Source organism: Oncorhynchus keta, chromosome 18, assembly GCF_023373465.1.
Source record: "Oncorhynchus keta strain PuntledgeMale-10-30-2019 chromosome 18, Oket_V2, whole genome shotgun sequence".
In the NCBI taxonomy this organism is placed as follows: domain Eukaryota; kingdom Metazoa; phylum Chordata; class Actinopteri; order Salmoniformes; family Salmonidae; genus Oncorhynchus; species Oncorhynchus keta.
Genome location: NC_068438.1, coordinates 1,434,226 through 1,451,410, shown reverse-complemented (window position 1 = coordinate 1,451,410; position 17,185 = coordinate 1,434,226). Strand labels below are relative to the sequence as shown.

The 17,185-nt window shown below is 43.0% G+C and overlaps 1 protein-coding gene and 1 non-coding gene across 3 annotated transcripts in view; both read right to left on the bottom strand.

Moving 5' to 3' along the window:
• Positions 1-982: 982 nt before the first annotated feature.
• atg16l1 (ATG16 autophagy related 16-like 1 (S. cerevisiae)) overlaps positions 983-17,185 on the bottom strand; it is a 51,324-nt gene continuing 35,121 nt past the window's right edge. For both annotated transcript variants that reach the window (XM_035791422.2, XM_035791423.2), the window contains 8 exons: positions 16,112-16,182; positions 12,699-12,770; positions 10,077-10,197; positions 9,770-9,875; positions 8,101-8,250; positions 7,678-7,725; positions 7,279-7,380; positions 983-4,028 (listed from right to left, as the gene is read on the bottom strand). In XM_035791422.2, the coding sequence (XP_035647315.1) occupies positions 3,935-4,028; positions 7,279-7,380; positions 7,678-7,725; positions 8,101-8,250; positions 9,770-9,875; positions 10,077-10,197; positions 12,699-12,770; positions 16,112-16,182 (764 nt within the window). In that variant the 3' untranslated portion in view covers positions 983-3,934. The remainder of the gene's footprint in view (positions 4,029-7,278; positions 7,381-7,677; positions 7,726-8,100; positions 8,251-9,769; positions 9,876-10,076; positions 10,198-12,698; positions 12,771-16,111; positions 16,183-17,185) is intronic.
• Positions 10,414-10,677, bottom strand: LOC118397611 (small Cajal body-specific RNA 6). The gene has a single exon (XR_004828454.1). It is a non-coding gene; the product is annotated as a small Cajal body-specific RNA 6 (non-coding RNA).

The window sequence follows — 17,185 nt, the reverse complement described above, 5'->3', positions numbered from 1 at the left end:
GCTAGGCCCTTTAGTTCCAGTGAATGGACATCTTAACGCTACAGCATACAACGACATTCTAGACGATACTGTGCTTCCAAATTTGAGGCAACAGATTGGGAAAGGCCCTTTCCTGTTCCAGCATGACAATGCCCCCCAAGCGAGGTCCATACAGAAATGGTTTGTCGAGATCGTTGTGGAACAACTTGACTGGCCTGCACAGAGCCCTAACCTCAACTCCATCGAACACCTTTGGGATGAATTGAAACAGCGACTACGAGCCAGGCCTAATCTCCCAACATCAGGGCCTGACCTCACTAATGCTCGTGGCTGAGTGGAAGCAAGTCCCTAGAGCAATGTTCTAACGTCTAGTGGAAAGTCTTCCCAGAAGAGTGGAGGCTGTTATAGCAGCAGCCAGCCCTGCATTAGACAGTTAAATGAGATGCCTCATGAGCTTAGTTTAAGTTATATTCACCAAGAATCCATGGGTATATCATGAATTGAAATGGCAATAAATATTGCATTTGTACTTTCAAGGATCCAATATTTATGAATGAAACTACTTTGACATTATGCACCCATTAATCTCTAGTGGACAGATTTAGTTAAACATAACTGGTACCGTATAATCTGTCACCATCCTATGGGATGCGTGATAACAAGCAGCATTAGTGCCGGCTCTTGGGTTTCGTCACTGGTTATTTGGACCTACCAGGATTGGGTGAAGGCGGTGCTCAAACTGCTTTGGTTCAACGGATGACAAACAGGCTGAGAGTTCCCTTTTGTGAGGGGGAGGACTTTGCATACAGGAAATATCCATTTCTAACACGCTTATCCCCAGAACCTAATCGAGAACAAATCACAGAATATTTTACGGGCTAACCAAGATCATGCAACCATTACACAATTTGTGGAAAAGCTGTTCGCTGTATTGAGAAGACCATGTGCCTAAATAGAATCGCTCATATGACTAATAATTCTGTAGTTTGTTGTACTGCACATCAACAGTAAGATAGTAATTTTATTGACACACGCCATCTGTAGTCAGCTACCATCTGCCTCACCCCAAAAAACAATATAACACAAATGTTCCCACACTTTCTCAGTGTGCATACATTAACACATACATGTTTCATATACATACATAATATAACTTAAGCTTTACAATCTTTTTGCTGATCGCAGAGGGGTGGGGTGCTTGGTAAACTGCTGATCAGCAGTCCTTTACATTTCAAAACCAACCTCCCCTTCCCCTGGCCTGTACACGATGACTGAAGCTTGGAGTTAACTGTGGGAAAAGGAGTCCTGGGTCATGTTCATAAGAACATGGAACAAAAAATAAATAAAACGGGAAACGAAAATTAGCTGTCTTATTGGACAAGTCCAGATAGTCCTCCCCGGTTTCAGTTCATTTTCTCCAATTTGGTGCCTACTGAACATGACCCCGAAGAGGGCAGGATATGCTGGCCTGTTTCAACAGACCACTCTGAAGAGAGAATCTCCTGTTCGATCTTATCAGTGCCTTGCATCCTCCTGGGCATGTATTCATACAACTCAGATCAGATAGTGAACATTTCATTATTAATGAGTGAAAGACACTTTTCTGGGCCAGCTTTACTCAGTGTTTGCACCAGTTATTGTCAGAGTGGAAAACATGACCAACAAAGCCAAAAAACATGACACCATTGATCTTCAAACTTTATCTTAAACTTTTCCCCTCTGGAAAAATTACAAGTGCAAATTTGGGTGCTTTCAGCAGACGTGTATATTACAAGCAGGATCAATGAGTTACCCAGCTAACTTTGATAAACAGAAATAATCAGATTTTCTGGTTCATTAGGAAATCTAAACTAAGATATGTGCTTCTGGTTGTTAGTTTAAATCAGACCATTGCATTTTCAAACGTGTCCTTCAAAAAAATGTTATTTCAGAATATTTAGGCAAGTTTGCTGGCTAAAGCATTGATCTTGCTTTGTACTATACCCCTCAGGACTCAACGTTGTGGAACTTTCAGATAGACGTAAGTAGAAACATGGCTCTGACATATTGAACAAAGGAATCATTGATTCTATTTATGGTATTTCTACCCGCAATGTTCGACAATATTTCACTACTGAACCTGGCCCTTTGTCAGCAGATCCCATTGGACCGAGTGATCCTTGCGGGACTGGGGTTCCCTGCCCATGTGGTGAACGATAGATACTAGTCATTGATATTTAGAACAGCATCATGTAAACATGACACATATGTCATGTGTGTCAACAAGTCCATTGAAATTAAAAAGAAAAAAAAACAAACAAAAACAGCATGCAAGTGTTAAGGAGTGGAGCTAATCCCCAGGCTATGGAGGACCACAGTATATGCTTAACGTCTTTGGACGATGGGGGTCAGCTTTAGGACTACATAAAAGTTCCGATACAAATACATTATGTAGATTAGAACATACTGTACATGCTTTTATAGTGGGGAATCATGTCAGCTCTACAGGGAAACATCTCTTGCAACGTCCTGAACTATGCATCCCAGCCAGAACGCGGCCCAGCATTTCACCCCTGGAATCGAGGTGAGCTGACCAATAAACGGGTCTAACAGTTGACCGATCAATAACAATTTCAAAAAGACCAGCACATGCTGTGGCCCTCCAAGACCGGAACATTGCATTATTTTAATGTTGACAGTGACTGATAGGCCGTAACACTTAACAAACACCTGAATAAATAGTATTAAGCAGATGAGCCAAGTGTGTGGGTTCATTCCAGCTGTCTAGAGAATTGTCATCTCAAACAGAGCATTCCCTGTTTAAATGTTACATGGTCATTGTGATTGGCACATGAGTTTGTTTTAGAGAATTGCGTTTACTCTTGTTCACAACACGTGTTCACTCCTTACAGCAGTGTTCTTCAATCCTGGTCCCAAGGACCCACGAGGTGTGTAAGGCTTTTGTTCCAGCCCAGTACAACTACTTAAACTTGTTGTGGTGTGTTGGTGCAGAGCCATATAACAGGCCCTGTGGGTATCCAGGACAAGGTTTGAAGAGCACAGCATTAACTTGACAACTCAATGCTCCCATACAGTTGGAGACAACCAACCAATCACCCACCGTGTGCCATTTCAGACACAGCAAAGGTGGTGCAAAGTGAATGGAAACACTGCTACATTAGAAAGACCGGGAACTGCACAAAATGCTTTCCGTTATTGTTGCCATGCATTCATTTCTTTTAAGGACAAAAAAAGGAATTGTATTTAAAAACTGAAACCTGGGCCCAGTTTTTCAAAGTTACCTGATTGGATTTTGGCAATTTTTTTTAGATTAAATACATATAAATAGAACGAATCGAACAGACGTCCCCATTCAAGTCAATGATGCACGTGTTCTATTCATTTTATTTCTACGGATTAATTCTATCCAATTACCGAAATACGATCAGATAAGTATGGAAAAAGTGGGCCCAGGAGACAGACTTAAACTTTAAAAGCTTCTGCCCACCCCAAGGTCTTGTAAAACTAACGACGTGTCCAATTGCAGCCTTAAAAAACAGACAATCCAGCTCTGTTTATAGTGGCAATTTGGCAACAACTGTTTTATAATGTCATCTTTTAGTTAAACTGTCTAACTCATTCCGCCTTGCCTTGGATATAATTTCAAATGGATATATAATTTTGTTTAACTTTAAGGAGAAAACTCTGCCTTCATGGCTCATCACTGACACGTTCAACTGGACACGAAAACTCTGCTTGCCACCCATGGGCCACCGGATTACCTCCTTTGGGTAAGAAAACAACTACCCCAACGTATCGGAGCACAGAATGGTCCAATGCCAGTGAGGCAAAGTTGGTGCGGGGGTTGGCCGTTAGAGGGTTGGGCTAGGGAACCCCCGTCCAGTCTGTGCCTCCATTGAACAGTCCAGACAGAGCCAGTCACCCATGGCAGAGGGCCAGAGCAGAGCATAGCCAATCACATATCAGACCAGAGGACGGCCTTGCCGCCCTTCTCCACACTGACCACGTAGGCTCCCGATGGCGACCAGGACACCGAGTTGATGGCCGAGCTGAGAGAAGAGACAACAGAAAGTCAAACCTGAGCAGGACGGCATAATGGGAGTGTCAGGTAGAAGTTGCACCTTACCCCAAAGAGATAGAAAAAGTGCCTTTCCTTGCATCTGCGCCAGCATGGGATGCGCCATTGAGGGCTAACTTCATTTTAAAGTACAATCTCTTCTACCATGAGTCGGTCAACAAACAAAGGGGTCATACTGCCACCTGGAGTGTGTTGTCTGAACAGGCAAAACACACGGTTGGTGATTTACTGCCATTGCAGTAATTTAATGTTTGCTGACGAGTAGAGCATTTGAAAAGTACTCAGACCACTTGACTTTTTACATTACAGCCTTAATCTAAAATGGATTAAATACATTTCCTCGTCAATCTCAGTTGGTAGAGCATGGCGCTTGTAACGCCAGGGTAGTGGGTTCGATTCCCGGGACCACCCATACGTAGAATGTATGCACACATGACTGTAAGTCGCTTTGGATAAAAGCGTCTGCTAAATAGCATATATTATTATTATATATTAATCTCTACACAGTACCACATAATGCCAAAGTGAATTTTTTATTAACTTTTATTTATTTAACTTTATTTAACTATTCTTATTTTCAATGACGGCCTAGGAACAGTGTGTTAACTACCTTGTTCAGGGGAAGAATGACAGACTTTTTACCTTGTCAGCTCGGGGATTTGATCTTGCAACATTTCAGTTACAAGACCAACGCTCTAACCACTAGGCTACCTGCTGCCCCAAATGTACACACACAAGTTTGGACACCTAGTAATTTAAGTGGTTTTCTTTATTTTTTACTATTTTCTGGATTGTAGAATAATGAAGACATCACAACAATGAAATAACATCTGGATTCAGATGTTTCAAAGTAGCCACCTTTTGCTTTGATGACAGCTTTGCACTCTCAACCAGCTTCATGAGGTAGTCACCTGGAATGTATTTCAATTAAAAGGAGTGCCTTGTTAAAAGTTAATTCATACCTTCTTAATTGATTGGATATGATATGGAAAGGCAAACACACCTGTCTATATAAGGTCCCACAGTTGACAGTGCATGTCAGAGCAAAAACCAAGCCATGAGGTCGAAGGAATTGTCCGTAGAGCTCCGAGACAGGATTGTGATAAGGCACAGATCTGGGGAAGGGTACCAAAACATTTCTGCAGCATTTAAGGTCCAACACAGTAGCCTCCATCATTTTTAAATTGAAGAAGTTTGGAACCACCAAGACTCTTCCTAGAGCTGGCCGCCCGGACAAACTGAGCAATCAGGGGAGAATGTATTGGTCAGGGAGGTGACCAAGAACCCGGTGGTCACTTTGATAGAGCTCCAAAGTTCATCTGTGGAGATTGGGGAACCTTCCAGAAGGACAAACATCTCTGCAGCACTCCAGCAAATCAGGCCTTTATGCTAGAATGGCCAGACAGAAGCCACTCTTCAGTAAAAGGGACATAACAGCTTGCATGGCGTTTGCCGAAAGGCACCTAAAGGACTCATACCATGAGAAACAAGGTTCTCAAGTCTGATGAAACCAAGCTTGAACTCTTTGGTCTGAATGCCATGCGTCACGTCTGGAGGAAACCTGGCACCATCCCTACTGGTGAATCATGCATGTTTTTCAGGGGGACTGGAGACTAGTCATCAGAGCAAAGTACAGAGAGATCCTTGATAAAAACCTGTGGGAATGTTTTTCCAACAGGACAATGGCCAGGGAAGACAATGGGAGACTCCCAGTCCATATCCAACCTGACAGAGCTTGAGAAGATAGGGAAACATCCCATTGTGTTTTAGCACAATACCAAAGAATAATCAAGGGTTTAATCACTGCCAAATGTCCTTCAACAAAGTAGGGGGTCTGAAAAAAAAACAATATTGTAGGGTATTGTGTGTAGATTTGAGGGGGGAAAAAACAATATTCAGAATATGGCTGTAACCTAACAAAATATGGAAAAAGTCAAGGGGTCTGAATACTTTCCAAATGCACTGTATATTTAAACAATAAGGCCAGAGGGGATGTGGTATACAGCCAATAAGGCTGGTCTTATGCACGAGGAGAGTGCTGGGACACAGCCCTGAGTCGTGGTATATTGGCCAAATATCACAAACCCCCGAGGTGTCTTATTACTATTAGAAAACTGGTTAAAAAAAACAAAACAATTAGAACAGTAAAAATAGATGTCACACCTGTGGTATAGCATGGCTTTCAGCCAAATCAGCATTCAGGGCCCAACCCACCCAGCTCATATTGGTTGATACAGAATTCCATCCAGGATGGCAGCAGGTGATATTTCCATAACCCATAGCAGTGGTATCAGCCAATATAAACTTTGAAGAGTCTTGAACTGTCAACATGTACTTTTCCTCTGCCAACAAGAGTAATGAACAGCAACAACCCCATAGTAGAATAGTTTACCCAGGTATTTACCTAGTCAGCTTGTCGTTGTGTGTGTTCTGTGCGAGAAATAAATATTCCTCGAGGTGCATTCAAGTTGCGAGTGCCACAAGGAGAGAAATATGTATTCTGATAAGCAGTCAATGCACATTTCTTAATGCAATTGCAGTAATCTTCTGAAAGCAATTTTGATCGAATTTGTTAAAAAGAGGGGAATCCCAGCTTTCCATGGCTACGACTCTCTCAACTCCTAAAAAGGAGCGCTCAGTGCTGTATATGAGCATGGTTTAGGCGCATTTAGCCTCCATAATTCACTGTGTGCATAGGTGAGACCAGGGGATAAATGTAACACATTCACTGTGTTTATGTTAAGTTTTGGTGGAACACTAAACACATTGATCATGTTTAGAGTTTGGGATCTAGCTACTGATTAGCCCAATTGAGTATGTATATGGTTAACCCAGTGTCTCAGCCTATTTAATTATATTTTCATTCATTTTTGAGTAGAATGTCACTCCCCAGAACTGCCTTTCTCAGTCCTTATACAAGTCTCCAGGTGGTTCATGCCCCTGGGACCCTCAGATAATCCTTACCCGAACCCTTGCCACTACAGCTAAAATTCTATGGGAAACACCACATAGAAAGTCCCACCCAGTTCACTAGTTCAAAATGGTCAAAGTCCTCAATGGCACTGCTCAAGTTAAAACAGGCTTTGTGGTACTAAAGCTGTATATCCAGGTCTATGGCTTACCTTCAAATCCTGAACCTGAAACAATTACAAAAAGTGCAAAACTGACTGGAAAACAGTGCGGAAGGAAGACTTGATCCTACTCCGGAAGTTCAAACTGACCAGTGGTTCTTGTCCAGGGTGCGCTCCAACTTGCCCGTCAGGACATTCCACACATACAAGGCACCGTCTGCAGAGCCCCCCGCCACGTAACTGCCATCAGGACTGAGGAGTACACAAGGCAATAGTAGGGTCAAAATAAGGGGCTCAAATGGAGTCATGGGACTGTGGTTGGAGAGGTGAGCATGTGCACACTTGCATGGAGAAAGGTAGGGAATTTGACCACAACCGATGTTAGTAAAAACTAAACCAATAATAGCCATTTGGGACACAGTCCAATCCATTCCCTACCAAGTGAACTCCTTTTGACCAGGCCCAATGGGCTCTGGTCAAAAGTAGTGCACTATGTAGGGAATAGGTTGCCATTTAGGACACAATATTGGTGTAAAGGGTGTCACTCACCTGAAGGTGACTCGGGTCCAGTCAGCGCCACACTTGAAGCCCTGAGCACTGGGAGGAGAGATGAGAATACACAACATAAACCTCCAACACCACTAATCCGCGTCAAACATGGGTTCAAATAGTATTTGGTTTCCTTTGAAATACATTGAGTGTTCGATTGCACCTGGATTGCCAGACATGCAGGGTTTGCACTATTAGGACAATTCCATTGCCTAGATATAGCATCTATTCACCAATAAGAATAAAGAGAATCTCTGACTACCAACGCATCCGATTGCTCAATTGACAATATGGGTGAGGCTCTCCATAACTAAATATATTCAATGAAAACCCTGAGCGCTGGCTTGACACAGCAATTGGTGTGTGGTGGTCAAGTGAGTGATATGTAGTCTGCAGTACTAGAGCAGTGACATGTCCCCGTACCTGAAGGTCTGGCGGACCGCGTTACTGCGCAGGTCGATGATCTTAACCAGGTCGTCCCGGGAGCAGGTGAGCAGCTCGGTGCGGTCGTGGTTCAGGTCAAGAGACGTGACTCGGCCCAGGAGCTCCAGCTCGCAAACTATACTCTCCGCTCTAAAAAAAACAAACAAGTGATTCAGCAGACGCCACAGCTAAAAAATGTGTTAGGAGAGGGGGGCATTCATGAGAACACACGGTAGCAAAATAAGTTTATTGGACACATTCATGTAGGTCCCTCCCAGTTTATGCATGTATGCTTCCGCTTGGTTCCTAGTGAATACATCCCAGGACAAAAAGCCAGTGTCACGACAAGAAAATCACCCTCAAGGCAAAGAGCCTATACAACCATTGCCCACGACACAATTACACTGGGTATGTATGATTTTCCGCAGCTGGGTTCTCCACTTCCAGTATTTGGATACTCTCCTATCGCAGCATGAGAGCAACATGTTCCCCCTTTTCTAGCACGAGTACTACTTTTAAGTTTGGTAGGGCGCATGCTAATCAGTTAGCATGCTAACCGGAATTTCAGCAAAGTCAGGGGGACCTACTGGCTAAATTAGCTAGCTATCTACGTAGATTAGCTAGCTATAGCCATTTACATTTCGTTCCATTTTAGGTAGTTTTTTTTGTATGTTTAACTAGCTTAAGTTAGAACTTTCTAAATATAGTAGTTATCTTTGTCTGCATTGCCATGGAGTTGACTAGCAGCAGGTTCAGTGGATGGACTAAGCAAGGGCAACCCCTTGTTGCTTGTTTGCTGATTAAATCACAGTACAGCTTTGACAGTCACCTCACAATAACAAGCTATAGGAGATTAGGACATTTTAAATTGGGAAATTGTGCTTCATATGAAATCTATTTCATGTCCATGTTGCTCATTAGTGCACTCAATACCCCTCCATTTCCAGCAATATTGCTATTGTATCATAGTCTTAAACTGTGTTACATATCTTCCGTTTTATTTTTCCTTGTTTTTGATTATTTTGCATTTTACTGCTCAAAATTACAATCATTTATAGAGAAACCGGTCCAGATGTTCAGGTTCAGATGACCTTTGGAGGTCTGGGCAAAAAAAAAAAAAACATTTTTATTTGAGTGTAATTCCCCTTTAATTCCACATCTAGGAGAGCAGAATGCACTTGCCGAGAGAAGTTTCTGTACTGCTGCTGCTAATTTCATGGTAGACTTGGGAAGCATACATGAAGCATTACTAGGGATATGGTTATGTTTACAGTTTCAGGTTAAAGGGGCAATCTGCAGTTGCGCCATCCATTTTCAGACTTCAAAATTAATAATATGTACCTATTGATTCTTGAAGAATACAACTTAAACACCTCATGAGCTTAGTTTAAACAACGAACCCCATCAGAACCCGAAATAAGGTTATTTTACTACAATGTTTGTTTACAAAGTAAATGTACAAAAACACTAAATAACCTCAAAATATGGTTAAAACTCATTTTGATATCATGGATGGTAAGTCCTATTTCTCCAGCCCTATCCCACAGTACTTTACCGAAATAGGGGCGGGGGGAAATTGCTTGATTGTTTCCCCTGCGGATTGCCCCTTTAAGGTTAGTTGGATGTATACACCCCATCTAAAAATGGGGACTAATCCCTCCACACTCACCTGATGTCCCAGAACCGCACTTTCTTATCAAAATGGCCGCTCATGACACACTGCTCTGTGCAAACTATGTCATTACAGCTGGACCCAGCAAACACAGTCTTCATGCCTGAGGAAGAAACAGACTGGGGGTTCCTAACAAGAAAATCTAATCCACAATGCGTAGACCATACACTATCTGCGTTAAAATCTTAAGCCATTTTGTGTGGCTGAAAAAATACAAATCCTTTTAAAAAAGGGGAACCAGAGACAAGGAGGAACAAACAAAATGCTAACACTAAAAGGGGATAAGAAAAAAATAAACTCTTACAGACTTTGCTGCGCAGGTCCCACAGTTTCAGAGTCCTGTCGTAGCTCCCGGAGACGATACGAGCGTTGTCCAGGAGAAAGCGAGCCGCCAGCACCTTCCCGCTGTGGCCTGTCAGCGTGTGCTGGGGGGAACGAATGAAAACAAGCATTTATTGGCCAAGCTCAGATAGCGTTTCACTGAGCATTTTCTTCCATTTTGTGCCAAGTGAACACAACCCTGCTCAGCACAATCTCTGGGACATAGTTGGAGCCTATAACTAACTAGGCCTGGAGATTTCACTCAGTCACGTTAAGGTGAAGGAAAACTCATGGCCCTTTGTGTTTGAGAACACAGGTGCGGTCTCAGTTTGAAAGTTGAGATCAGCGGCCCAGCCCCATATCACAGCCTGATACTCCTTAGGGATTGGTTCTGTTGGACTTGTCACAGTGACTCCATGGTTTCTTAAAGACACAGGATGTGACATCATCCTCCATGTCAGCAGCCCATGTCCAACGATGCACAACTAGAGCAGGCTGGGAGTAGAGCAGGAGCTGTTAGGAGCCGATGGATAGCAGGCAGTGGAGCTGCGCATCAGACCTTTTACATCATCACATCATTGACCATCAGCACAGGATTTTTGCCGTCTCACAAACACAGCCTAAACCAAAGTTATTTTAGGCCCCGAAAGGGGCTTATGTTCTTATGTACATTGCATTCGGAAAGTATTCAGACCCGTTGACTTTCCACATTTTGTTACATTACAGGCTTATTCTAAAATTGATCTACACACACACACACACACACACACACACACACTACCCCATAACCTGCAAAAACAGGTTAGACATTTTGCAAATGTATAAAAACAAATAATTTAAATAAGTATTCAGACCTTTCTTGAAGAACTTTTGGCAGAGATTACAGCCTCAAGTTGTCTTGGGTATGATGCTATAAGCTTGGCACACCTGTATTTGGGGAATTTCTCCCCCTTCTCTGCAGATTATCTCAAGCTCTGTCAGGTTGGATGGAGAGCGTCGCTGCACAGCAATTTTCAAGTCTCTCCAGAGATGTTCGATCGGGTTCAAGAACAGGCTCTGGCTGGGCCACTCAAGGACATTCAGAGACCTGTCCCAAAGCCACTCCTGCATTGTCTTGGCTGTGTGCTTAAGGTCGTTGTCCTGTTGGAAGGTGAACCTTCGCCATGGAGCAGGTTTTCATCAAAGATCGCTGTACTTGTATTCAGGCCAAAGAGTTCAATCTTGGTTTCATCAGACTAGAAAATCTTGTTTCTCATGGTCTGAGTGTCCTTTGGGTACCTTTTGCCAAAAACTCCAAGTGGGCTGTCATGCGACTTTTACTGAGGAGTGGCTTCCATCTGGCCATCTTACCATAAAGGCCCGATTAGTGGACCACTGCAGATATTGTTGTCCTTCTGGAAGGTTCTCCCATCGCCACAGAGGAACTCTGGAGCTCTGTCAGACTGACCATCGGGTTCTTGATCACCTCTGACCAAGGCCCTTCTCCCGATTGCACAGTTTGGCCGGGCGGCCAGCTCTAGGAAGTGTCTCCGTGGTTCAAAGAGTCTTCCATTTAAGAATGATGGAGGCCACTGTGTTCTTGGGAACCTTCAATAGTGCAGAAATTGTTTGGTACCCTTCCACATAACTGTGCCTCGACACAATCCTGTCTCGGCGCTCTACAGACAATTCCTTTGACCTCATGCCTTGGTCTTTGCTCTGACATGCACAGTCAACTGTGGGACCTTATATGGACAGGTGTGTGCTTTCTAAATCAATTGAATTTACCACAAGTGGACTCCAAGTTGTAGCAACATTAACATTGATCAATGGAAACAGGATTCACCTGAGCTCAGTTTCAAGTCTCATAGCAAAGGGTCTGAATACTTACGTAAGGTTTCTCTTATAAATGTGCACACTTTTCATTATAGGGTATTTTGTGTAGATTGGCGAGGAAAATATTTAATTCATCCATTTCAGAATAAGGCTGTAACGTAACTAAATGTGGAAAAAGTGAAGGGGTCTGAATACTTTCCTAATGCACTGTATGTATTGAGCTTGTCTGATGCTTTAAGCACACTGATCAAATAATTATGACACACAAATGACTCAAGAGGAAGCCAGAGATGATGGCCTAACCAGGAGAAAAAATAAAAACATTTTTGAAATGTTCCTGATACCCCCTCCTGCCGGACTTCGCAGATTCTGCCATTAACACCTCTGAAGTAAACGGTAAGAGGCTACACCAGAGGTCGGCAACCTTTTCCATTTGGAGAGCCAATTTAACTTACAATTTCTACCGATGTGCGAGCCAGTTATGATTTTCATTTGCACATTTGTGGAATGTTTAATTTAGTTTGTCGTCTTTGTATCTCAAAATCACTTACATTTTGGTTAATCTAAATGATACAAATCTAAAAATAACCTACATAAAGCAAACACAAAAACGTCGCAGCCTGCAGGTAGAAAATATACTGATAAAAATAAACATTCTATAAATCACATTGGCTACGCATGGCCTGTCAGCCCTACAACCTTCATTTGCATGCTAGAACGATAAGTACAAGCTAATTGGGTAATGTTTTGTCCTGGATGTAATAGAAGGGCACTTCTGAGGCATACTTACCCTCAGTCTGTAGTCATCCACAGTCCAGATCCTACTGGCAAAGTCATTGGATGCAGCAAGCAAGTAGGAGCCCTGTGACACACATCACCCAGTTAAACAGTGGAGTGGAAGAGCATCATTGCAGTCGGACATAGGTCATTCAATGACATTTTCTAAACCTGAACTCTGAGGCCCACTGAAATGAAACAAGAAATCTAGTTCAAAGTAAGACAAAAAAAAATGTTCAGGTTGCAACAGCTCACAAAAGACCAAAGATGGACAGTCGTGACTCATTAAACTTGCTGTGCAAGTATCCACAAGCAAAAAAAAAGTCAACATCCCCCACGCATAATGCAGCCCTTGGGCCAATTATTGCCAACGATTCAAGTTCAAACAGAACAGGAGATGTGCTTGTTCAAAGTTTATAAAAGCCGGATCCCTATGGAAAAACGTGTCATTCACAAGTTTGTCAAAATTGGGCTAGTGGTGTCATATATTGTGTATAACCAACACACACAGATCCATAGTCTCCCCTCAGATTTCTATTACTGGTCATGCTGCAGGGTTGGGGTCAATTCCATTTAGACCTTCAATTTCTGAAATGTAATTGATCCCAACCCTGCTGCAGAGGTAGCAAAACAGAAGGCAGAGGTTGCCTGTGATCTGAATAGGGGAAATTAGATATTGCCTGAAATGGTAGCCTATTTCCTATAAAGTGCGCTTCACTTTATAGGGCAGGGTCCTTTTTATTTTCTTTATTGTTGGACATGACTAAAAACACAAGCAAATCAGCTCCAAGTGATTTCATAGTGAAATATACTTTCCAAATGCACAGTGAGCTCAGACCGACTTTTTCCACATTTTGTTAGGTTACAGCCGTACTCAAAAATGCATTCAATTGTCCCCCCCCAAGAACACACACACAAATATCCCATAATAACAAAGCAAAATACAGAAAATATCACATTTAGACAAGTATTCAGGACCCTTTACTCAGTCATTTGTTAAAGCAACTTTGGAAGCAATTAAAGCCTCAAGTCTTCTTGGGTATGAAGCTACAAGCTGGGCACGAAGCTACAAGCTGGGTACACTGTATTTGGGGAATTTCTTCCATTCTTCTCTGCAGATCCTTTCAAGCTCTGTCAGGTTGGATGTGGAGCGTCGATGCACAGCTATTTTCAGGTCTCTCCAGAGATGTTTGATTGGGTTCAAGTCCAAGCTCTGGCTGGGCCACTCAAGGACATTCAGAGACCTGTCCCAAAGCCACTCCTGCCTTGTCTTGGCTGTATACTTAGGGTCGTTGTCCTGTTGGAAGGTGAACCTTTGCCCCAGTCTGAGGACCTGAACAGAAGAAAATGGATCTCGCTGTACTTTGCCCCGTTCAGCTTTCCCTTGATCCTGACTAGTCACCCAGGCTCTGCCAAAAACAGCCCCACAGCATTCTACCACCATACGTCACCCTAGTGATTGTGCAAAGTTTCCTCCAGACATTCAGGCCAATGAGTTCAACCTTGGTTTCATCAGAGCAGAGAATCTTGTCTCTCATGGTCTGGGAGTCTTTACGTGGCATTTAGCAAAATCCAAGCGAGCTGTCATATGCCTTTTACTGAGGAGTGGCTTCCATCTGGCCATCCCACCATAAAGGCCCGGTTGGTGGACCACTGCAGATATGGTTGTCCTTCTGGAAGGTTCTCCCATCTCCACAGAGGAACTCCAGAGCTCTGTCAGAGTAACCATCGAGTTATTGATCAAATCAAATGTATTTATATAGCCCTTCGTACATCAGCTGATATCTCAAAGTGCTGTACAGAAACCCAGCCTAAAACTCCAAACAGCAAGCAATGCAGGTGTAGAAGCATGGTGGCTAGGAAAAACTCCATTGAAAGGCCAAAACCTCGGAAGAAACCTAGAGAGGAACCAGGCTATGTGGGGTGGCCAGTCCTCTTCTGGCTGTGCCGGGTGGAGATTATAACAGAACATGGCCAAGATGTTCAAATGTTCATAAATGACCAGCATGGTCGAATTATAACAGAACACGGCCAAGATGTTCAAATGTTCATAAGTGACCAGCATGGTCGAATAATAGTAAGGTAGAACAGTTGAAACTGGAGCAGCAGCACAGTCAGGTGGACTGGGGACAGCAAAGAGTCATCATGTCAGGTAGTCCTGGTCACGTTCTCCCCAGACTGCTCAGTTTGACCGGGCGGCCAGCTCCTGGAAAAGTCTTGGTGGTTACAAACTTCTTCCATTTAAGAACGGAAGCCACAGTGTTCTTGTGGACCTTTAATGCTGGAGAAATTGTTTGATATCCTTCCCCAGAGCAGAGCTCTACAGACAATACCTAAGACCTCATGGCTTGGTTATTGCTCCAACATGCATTGTCAACTGTGGGACCTTGTACATACACAGGTGTGTGCCTTTCCAAATCATGTCCAATCAATTGAATTTACCACAAGTGGACTCCAATCAAGTTGTGGAAACATCAAGGATGATCAATGGAAACAGAATGCACCTCAATTTCGAGTCTCAGAGTAAAGGGTCTGAGAATACTTATGTAAATATGTTTCTTATTTAATACATTTGCAAAAATTCCTAAAAACCTGTTTTCACTTGGTCATTACATGGTATTGTGATTATATTGATGAGGAAAATATTGAAATCAATTTTAGAATAAGGCTGTACCGTAACAAAATGTGGAAAATGTCAAGGGGTCTGAATGCACTTTATATACAAAAGTGGACACCCCTTCAAATGAGTGGATTTAGCTTTTTCAGCCACACCCGTTGCTGACAGGTGTATAAAATCAATCACACAGCCATGCAATCAATCTCCATATAGAAACATTGGCAGTAGAATGGCCATACTGAAGCGCTCAGTGACTTCCAACATGGCACCGTCATAGGATGCCATCTTTCCAACAAGTCAGTTAGTCAAATTTCTGCCCGGGTCAACTGTAAGTGCTGTTATTGTGAAGTGGAAACGCCTAGGAGCAACAAAGGCTCAACCACAAAGTGTTAAGCCACAAAAGCTCACAGAAAGTGACTGCCGAGTGCTAAAGCTAGAAGCAACGTCAGCACAAGAACTGTTCGTCTGGATTTTCATAAAATGGGTTTCCATGGCCGAGCAGCCACATTCAAGCCTAAGATCACCATGAACAATGCCAAGCATCGGCTGGAGTGGTGTAAATCTGGAGCAGTGTAAACGCATTGTCTGGAGTGATTGATCACGCTTCACCATCTGTCAGTCCGACAGACGAGTCTGGGTTTGACGGATGCCAGGAAAATGCTACCTACCCGAATGCATAGTGCTAACTAAAGTTTGGTGGAGGAGCAATAATGGTCTGGGGCTGTTTTCATGGTTCGGACTAGTTGATGATCCATGATATAGGGTGACATTTTAGACAGGCTAGGAGATTAAATCAGGATGACACTCACAGCACTGTCAAACTCTATACTGGTGATCCCGGCGTTGCTGCCAGTCAGAGCACCCTTAGGTTCACAGCGACCTGCATACAGGAAGAAAACAGGGGTATTCATTAGTGCACACCGTAGCAAAACAATGTTGCATAAGAAAAAGTTTAGCAATCAAAAACAAGCTTTTCTTATTGGACAAGTTCAGGTTAGTTTATCGCCGTTTCCATCCATTTGCTTCCTTTGGGTTGCAAGTCTTAGAGACAAATAAATGGCAGTCAATTTGAAAGGGGGTGATGTCTGGGCCATGTTAAATTGTAGCACGTGACGGAAAACTAAAATTAGCGTTTCGTATTGGACGAGTTCCCCCCCCCCCCACCCTTTTCAAGCAGTTTTCTTTTGGTGACGAATGAACAAGACCCATGACAGACTGCTACAACACAGAACAAAAGAGTACCCATTAAAATACACACCAACTTAACAGTCAACCATTTCAAAATTACAACCTTTGTGCAATTCTATGCAGCTATGGTAAATAATCTGCATTGACATAAGGGGAGGGAACGTTTAAACGGAAATTGGGATCCTTAATTTTAAGAAAAATCCCTGACAGAAAGCTGTTCCCCCTCCCCCAAAAAATGTATCACAGTGCAGCTGGCTAGCCCGCACTTCTCTTCGCTAATGATGTGAGTGTGTGTTCAGTCTTCGGTCTGTTTCGTGTAGAATATCCTAGCCTATTCATTGATAGGCCCTGCTTTACTGAATTTGTAAGCCATTGCAAGCAAAGAAATTGCAAAATACAGCTTTTGATTGCCGACAGATGGGCCTAGTGTGTGGTTCTGACTCGGACAGCCTGGTGGCCAACCTGCCTATACTTTGCCCCTCCCCCGCAATGAAACACATTTTCGAACAAAACAAACATTTATTGTGGACCTGGGATTCCTGGAGTGCTTTCTGATTTAGATCAAAGATAAGGGAATATTTATCATGCAATTTCTTGTTTATGTTGACGTCAATATGTCAGCTATTGTGACAAATTTTTCTGAGCGCCGTCTCAGATCATTGCATGGCTGGCTTATTCCGTAAGGTTTATTTGAA